Source organism: Phoca vitulina, unplaced genomic scaffold (genome assembly GCF_004348235.1).
Source record: "Phoca vitulina isolate PV1807 unplaced genomic scaffold, GSC_HSeal_1.0 scaffold23, whole genome shotgun sequence".
Taxonomy (NCBI): domain Eukaryota; kingdom Metazoa; phylum Chordata; class Mammalia; order Carnivora; family Phocidae; genus Phoca; species Phoca vitulina.
In genome coordinates, this window is record NW_022589726.1 from 18,503,082 (window position 1) to 18,510,836 (window position 7,755).

Genomic DNA, 7,755 nt, shown 5'->3' on the forward strand with positions numbered 1-7,755 from the left:
TGCTGTCTATAGAGGCAAGGCATGGTGTTAGGTCCATGCAGATGCTGAGGTGTGAACAAATGTGTGTTCCAAGCTCAGAGTAAGCTCCTACTAGAGGCAGGAAGAACTCTGTAAACTCTAGTACACTGGGCTTGTCTGCTTCCCTCCCTGCCCTCCCTCCCTTTCTTTCTTCCTTTCTTCTACCACATGTAACTAGAAGGTACTCAAGTCCCTCACACAGGATCAGATGGCAGTGGACTCATGTCTGACACCCAATCATGACTTCCTTTCTTTCCAGAGGAGATGCTACAGCAGCCTGGAGTGCTCCAGCTCTCCTAACCTCTCTCTAAGGAAGGCCTTCCCTATCTCTCCCACTGTATTGTGTCCTTTTCCTTGGCTCATGTTCACCAGAAACCACCAGATTCTGATCTCTCTTTGTAGCTAGGATGGCTGTTGCTATCACCACAAGTGTGGCTTTCTTAATGAAATCACCTGTATTTTGTTTATTTTGAGGACAATGCAGCCTCTCTCCCAGGCCCCTGAGGGGGTCAGGCTGTCACCACAAGCATCCAAGGTGGGATGTGCGGGGGCTTATGAGGGGTAAGAGAGTGTGGGAGTTTAAGGGAGGTTCAAGGCATTCTGATCAGTTGGGTCCCTTCTCCCACCCATGGGCTATCCGGTTGCATTTCCTGTACACTTAAAATGGGGCTGATACACAGGTGGCATTTTGTTTCCATAGTGTAGTGGTTATCACGTTCGCCTGACACAGGTGGCATTTTTAGCAGAGAGGAAAGCCATCCACACAAATGGCAGCTACTTTAATAGTCCGTGTCTTAAAACCCTATCCGGAGCTCACAGGTACAGGGCTCTGTCCTGAGCTTGGGGTAAGAGATGGTCTGGATGGGAGGAATATCCTAAGGGACAAGGCTTTCTTGTCCAGTGTGACAATAGAGGTGGGACACATACAGGGACCCACATAGAGGGGCAGCACCAAAAGTGGGAAAAGTTGGGCAGCCATTCATTCTACAAAACCTGTGAGCCCACCATGGGCCAGGCACTGTGCAGGGCAGTGGAAGCACTCTTGGACCAGACAGATAAGATCCAGCCCCCATGGTGCCTATTGTCAAGGGGACAGGGCTACAGCCTTCATGCAGGGAAGAGGAAGGATGGGAATGCAGACAGTAGGACTTATAGGAGCCTGAAAGGGGGAGGCTTCCTGGAAGGCAGACCAAGGAGGCATATTTGAAAGGGGAAGAGACCTGGTGTGGGAGTGAAATAGGGGGTGTGGGGGCCACCAGGGCAGCTAGTTGAACAGGAGCAATAACACCATGCAGGGAGCCACAGGGAGACAGAGGGGACATGAGTTCTCTTGGTCACCCCAGTGGTGAACAGTGCTAATGCTCAGATGAATGTCTCTAGTATCTAGTCCACTCACTCAGGCCTCTGAGTCAGTCTGGAACATTCTGGCCTGATACCTACCCCTCTGTGACTGGGATAGCAGAGGTGCTGCTTGTGTCACAGAGCCAGGGACAAACCAGCAGAGGCTCTCTGGTGAGTTCCATTGGTACACACTGTGAGATTTAGAGGTCCTACTTTCCACTCTGTCTCTCTCAAACACGGGAGTCTGCATGAGGCTTGTTGGTTCTGGGAGGCAGACAGCATAGTGACACCAGTGGACGCCCAGTGTTTTGGGGGAATGAAAAAACCACAGAGTCACCTAATTGAACCTGCTGCCCCCTGAGAAGCCGGTGCCTGGGGCCCTGGGACTGGGCCATGCCTGGCAGGAACCAAGCTCATTCATTAAGGGAGGGCCCCGGTTCTGTAGTACACAAAGTCTATACAAGGCTAATTACAGGAAAGACTTGAAATGGAGACTCTGGGATTATAGCGAAAGAAATTGGTGTGGGGATTAGTTGTAGCCAGAGAATGAAACCCTGGAAATCATCCAATTAATGAACCGGTTAACTGGGACCTCTAAAAGGGGCCACCTGTCTTCCTGTGTCAGACATTGTCCTTTCCTCAGAGGCTTCTGAACCAGGACATCTTCCTGTGCCCAGAGAAAATGATGAGCCAGCAGTCCAGCAGGCTGTCCCAAGCCACCAAGGGCTTTAGGGCCTGCTCTGCTGTTGTGGTGTCTGGCCAGAGCCGTATCAGCCCCACTAGGTCCCAGTCAGCCTCACGCTCTGGGGGAGGCAGTATCTCCCCAGCCTGTGCCTTGGTAAGGGGTACCTTTGGTAGTCAGAGCCTGTACGGCCTTGGGGGGAGCAAGAGCTCTCAATCAGTGTGGCCAGAGGTGCCGCCCAGACTGGGAGCTCAGAAAGGGTTGCTCGGGTGCCTTTGGAGGGAGCCTGCGTGGGGCTGGCGGAAGGGGCATGAGAAGTAGCTCTGGAGGAGGCTCCTTTAGCAATAGAGGGAGACCTGGTGGTTTGGGAGGCATTCCTGGTGGAGCCGGGGGCCTTGGGGTTCAGGGGGCTTTCCCCTCAGCATCCAGGAGGTGACCATCAACCAGAGCCTCCTTCACCCCATGAACATGGGGGTCGACCCTCAGATCAGGGAGGTGAAAACCCAAGAGAAGGAGCAGATCAAGACTCTCAATGACAAGTTTGCCTCCATCGACAAGGTGAGGGCCCACGGTGGGGAGGGGGCCTGGGAACATGAGGCCTAGGTTGGGGCAGTGGGTCTGCCCATGAGCCAGAGGCTGGGCAGGCCATGACCTCTGCTCCCTGGTTGACAACAGGTGCGGTTCCTGGAGCAGCAGAACAAGGTGCTGGAGACCAAGTGGTGCCTCCTGCAGGAGCAGTCGGCCACCTCCAGGGCCAGTGTCAATGACCTGCAGCCCTTCTTTGAGTCCTATACCAGCTGCCTCCAGGCTCACCTGGATAGGCTGCTGAGTGAGTGGGGTCAGCTGGATGGGGAACTGAGCACAATGCAGGCACTTGTGGAGGAGTATAAGAGGAAGTGAGTGATGGAGGTGCTGAGAAAGCAGCCACTGGGTCTAAGTGATTGTGGTGCAGGTCAGGAGGTTTTCCTCAAGGAATCTGTAGGCCACAGGATGGGGTGTCAGGATGCGGGTCTGATGAAAGGAGGATCTGCTTTCTTTTGATATTTGTGTTGGTGCCAAGGAGAATGAGATGTATGTCACAGAGTGGGCATCTAGGGGACCCGCTTTAGACAGAGGCAGATATCAGGCACTTTGGCATTTAACAACAATGAATCTCATACTGTGCTGCTTATTGGGATCACTTCGGGAGCTTTATAAATTCTGAATGTCCAGGTTGCACACATGACTCATTGAATCAGAATTTCTGGGCATGGGAGCCAGGCACTGGTAGCTTTTATAGAGCCTCAGGTGATTCCAATGTACAGCCAAGAGTGAGGACCAGTTAGAGAATGTTGGCTGATGAGGTAGATTCAAGGGGAGGTAGGACACAGATGGAGAAAGGAACAGCTGGGAGCTTCAGGTGTAGGTGGGAGGTGGGCTTGGGAATGACCATAGGCTTTTGCTCATGAGGACTAGGCTGACTCCTTGCAGTGGAGAATCCAGAGACCTGCATGAATGTGTTGCCCAAGGACACCAGGGGTATGTGCCAATTCCATCACATGTTTTATCTTCTATTTCCAGTATTCTGGAGTGTCAGAAATGGGGTGTTAGTGTGCTCTTAAAGGCCCTACCATTGTAACAAAGCATGCTACTCAACTGGCTTTAGCCTGATCTTATCCAGGGAATAGTCACCTGCAGCTCTACCCCAGGTTACATACCACCTCCTGGAATAAACACCTTTCCCTGGGCACAGGTGCACATACCCTTGGCTCAGCCACCCTCGAACATGACCTCTCTCCTTTCTTGTAGGTATGACGATGAGCTTAACAAGCGCTCAGAGGCTGAGAATGACTTCACGGTTCTGAAGAAGGTGAGCAGGCCAGTGGGGAAGAACAAGCCAGCACAGGGCTCCTCCCATGGCACAAGGGAAGGGGGGGATGGTGGCATCTTCCCAGGGGTGTGAGACTGGATAGAACTTTGTCCAGAGCAGGATTCCAAGTGTTGTCCTATTGTTGATGGCCAGAACCCAGGACAGTGCCAGCCTTGCATCTGAGCCTATGCCCTGAGGCCTTTTTTTCTGTAGCTAAGATATCTCTCAAGTGTGCTTGGCTCAACAGTTGCAAAACTGCTTTGAGCCAGTCCTTACACATTACAGTTTATTGCCAACTATTAATAACTACCATCCTAACTATCCAAGCTACAAAAACTGATAATAATGATCTTTTCTAACACCGAGCTCAATTATCAAAACTCTCTACTGCAAGTGTAAGGTCTGGTTTAAGTGATTTTTTGCTTCCTCAACCATGTAAACATGGTATCAGTATTATTAAGTGCAATGGTAACTAATGAGAGTAATATTGAAGCTAAGAAGGTGGATTCTCTGTTTTTTACTTTCAGGATGTGGGTATATCCTACATGACAAAAGTGGACTTGGAAATAAAAATGGAGAGTCTGACCAGTGAAGTCAACTTTCTGAGAGCCCTTTTTGAAACTGTAAGGACCTTTATACTTTCTTCTAGGGTGGAAGCCATGACATGGGGTATCAAATCTTGCTTGATTCTGGGGGATTCAGCTTCCTTTGTGAAATCTATTTGGCAGCAAACATTTGCAAAGTCTTTCCCATCTTTATCCCTATTTCTTCTTCATTTCTTCAATTTTACAACTCCTTAATCATATTGCTTATGTTCTCCCTCTTCTCCTTCCCATGGCTTCAGGCTTTCAGAATCTGCAGTCCATGCCTTTAGAATCTGCATGTACATAGACTCCCAAGGGAAATGTGTAAAAGGAGAGTTAAGGGTAATCCCTCACTGCCTGCTTGGAATTTTCTTGCTGCCTGGTTTCTGGATCACTGTCTTGTCCCCTTGCTTTCCCTTCAGTAAGATTCAGTTTTCTAGACCCCACAACATTCCTGAGCCAGTGCTTGGAAGGTTCAGGGCATCCTAGAGAGTTGGTGACACTGCCCAATGGTGTGCTCCTGTGTGCATGTAGGAGTACAACCAGGTCCTGTCGGAATCCAGTGATATGTCCATCATCCTGTCCATGGACAACAACCGGCATCTGGACCTGGACAGCATCATCACCGAGGTCAAGGCCCAGTATGAGGAGATCTCCCAGAGGAACAAGGCAGAAGCTGAGGGGCTGAACCAGGTCAAGGTAAATAAGGGTCCCTTCATCAGTCTAGACTCACAAGCTTTTTCCAGGGCTCCTGCTCCTTCACCTCCAGCCCCTCCTGGCACCATCCCAGATAATGCACACTTTGTTCAGTGGAAACCCACTGAAATATCTTTCACAAATACCTATAACTTGCAGTGTTTTTCATTCTACTGCCTGATATTTTTAAGGGCAACTGTGATTTTTAGTTAAGTGATCCTTTCCATTCTAAATGCCTGGTGGACTTCCGTGTAATATTAGGACTTTCTGGATTGACTGCACTTCTATTCTCCTTTTCATACACATGTATTTGAGGGTTAGGGATAATTTCTCCCTATCTGCTCATTACCTTTCAGCTTGGGGAGCTGCAGACTACAGCCAGCAGGTATGGTAATGACTTGAGGAGCACCAAGAATGAGATTGCAGAGCTCAACAGGATGGTCCAGAGGCTGCGGGCCAAGATTGAGAGCATCAAGAGGCAGGTGGGTGTGACTCCCCAGGGCCTGGGATTTTAACTCTAATGACAATGGTGCTCTGAGATGCCAGAGGGGCACCTGAACCCAGCAGGCTGGAAAGTCTTTCAGGTCCTTATTGGAACCTACAATGCAGCTTCCAAGGTAATACCATACAGAGTGATGGCTTCATGTATGTTACCTTTACTCCCACCCATCATCTTCAAGATAGAATGATTTTCCCTCATGTCATTGGTTGTGGCCCCAAGACTCCATGAAATATGTGGGACTGAGTTACTGGGGTCTCATACCATGGATTATCCCTCTTTAACAGATTGGGAAGCAGGTGATCAATATCTCTGGGTAAGGATTCAAATGACCATTGGAATTTCTTAGCATAGTGTAGCTACATGGATATGAATGATATGGGCAGAAGAAGTTAGCATGGTCAACCACACAGCACACAGGTTAGAAGTTTTCATTAAGAAGACAGATGGAGACCTGTGCTCACCTGCCATGTGCCCAGGTAATTTTAGAGATTCAATCCTTCTCTTCTTTCTCCTCCTTCAGAATACTAACCTGCAGACAACAATTGCTGACACTGAACAACAGGGTGAATGGAACTTCAAAGATGCTCAGGCCAAGTTGACAGAGCTCAAGAAGGCCCTGCAGCAGGCCCAGGAGAACTTGGCCTCTCTCCTGCGTGACTACCAGGAGCTGATGAACATCAAGTTGGCATTGGATGTGGAGATCGCCACCTACAAGATGTTGGATGGCGAGGAGTGCAGGTAGGGATTCTGGCCAAGGCAAGGAGGACAACTTGAGAATCAAGTTTCAAAGGATTGTATGGTCCTTGGTTAGACACAGTGGCAGGGGATAAAGGAGTGTCTCAACAAATTCTTGATTAACTGAATTATACTGCCTAGCACTCTCCTCTCTGGGCTCAGGGACACCAACTTTATCTATTTGTTAGACCTGAATACTTAGAGCTTCCCAACAGGCATGTAGTGCACCCCAAAGGCCGATGCCAGCCAATCCTGATATGGTGGAGAATACAGATGGGTACTAGGTGGTTCTAGTAGCCTGCTTCTCCTATTCTCCAAACTGGTTTCCATTTCCCTCCACATTAGTCACTCTTCTTTGCCTCTCCATTTCTGGCAGAGATAAGAGTTGCATCACCTCTGGTATAGGCCAGGCACTGTGCTAGACATTCTTTATGGCTTAATTTACTCTTCTCAACAAACTGATGAAGAAGTATATTATTCCAGTTTTGCCAGTGAGGGAACCAAGGCCAAGGTGATGGCAGAGTCAAGTATCCAGAGACACATTATATCTCTGTTTCTCTGTATCCCCATCCTAGAACCCCAGGGAAGCCCTTCTCATGTCTAACTTCAATCCCTGAAGCTGCAACTCATATTATTGTACTCTGGCATCCCAGAGGATAATTCTGAGCAGAGATGCTGAGAGGAACCACCATGAGGGTTCCATGATATTTATTTTGTTTTCCTAAACAGGATGTCTGGGGAGTGTCAGAGCCCAGTGTGCATCCGTGAGTATCTTATGCACTCCATTTCTATTGTTTGACATGATTTCTCATGATTTTGCTTCAGCTCCTCTACCCACAGATTGCTTTTCCTATAGCCTGACTGCTGGAGTAAAAGAAAGAGAGGGACAAAGGGAGAGCCATATTTGGGTAAGACTTATCTAATGTCCTGTGCAGTGCATGTCCTCTATTTGCCTTCAGACAAAGAACTCCCTCCCATGGGAGGGTGGTCTCTCCTCTTTTTGGATTTTTCTCTGCCACTCATTCCTTAGATAGGAATGCATGCAGTGGGCATTTAGACAGCCAGGTGACACTGAGCGGCCCATTTTCTTTGCAATTGTGGTCAGCCACACACCCGGGAGCAAGAACATTAGCGCTGGGGGCAGCAGCAGCAGCAGCAGCAATGGCATCTGGGGCGACAGAGGTGACCAGGGCATCTGAGGGGACAGTGAGTCCACCAGCATGGGGAAGGACATCCAGTCCAGAAGCACAAGCACCTCCACAGATCATAGTCCCAGACTGGGCAGCTCCTCCTCCTCCTCAGCTAGGATTGTGCAGACTACCACCAGCCATGACCGGCACTCCTGCAT

General features: G+C 49.4%; 1 protein-coding gene across 1 annotated transcript; it reads left to right on the forward strand.

Moving 5' to 3' along the window:
- Positions 1 to 1,024: 1,024 nt before the first annotated feature.
- Positions 1,025 to 7,206, forward strand: LOC116642608 (keratin, type II cytoskeletal 2 oral-like). Its single transcript, XM_032421088.1, has 9 exons — positions 1,025 to 1,092; positions 2,413 to 2,599; positions 2,717 to 2,937; positions 3,830 to 3,890; positions 4,418 to 4,513; positions 5,009 to 5,173; positions 5,527 to 5,652; positions 6,193 to 6,410; positions 7,137 to 7,206. Exons 1-9 carry the CDS (start codon positions 1,025 to 1,027, stop codon positions 7,204 to 7,206), a joined length of 1,212 nt encoding a protein of 403 aa, XP_032276979.1.
- The last annotated feature ends 549 nt before the right edge of the window (positions 7,207 to 7,755 follow it).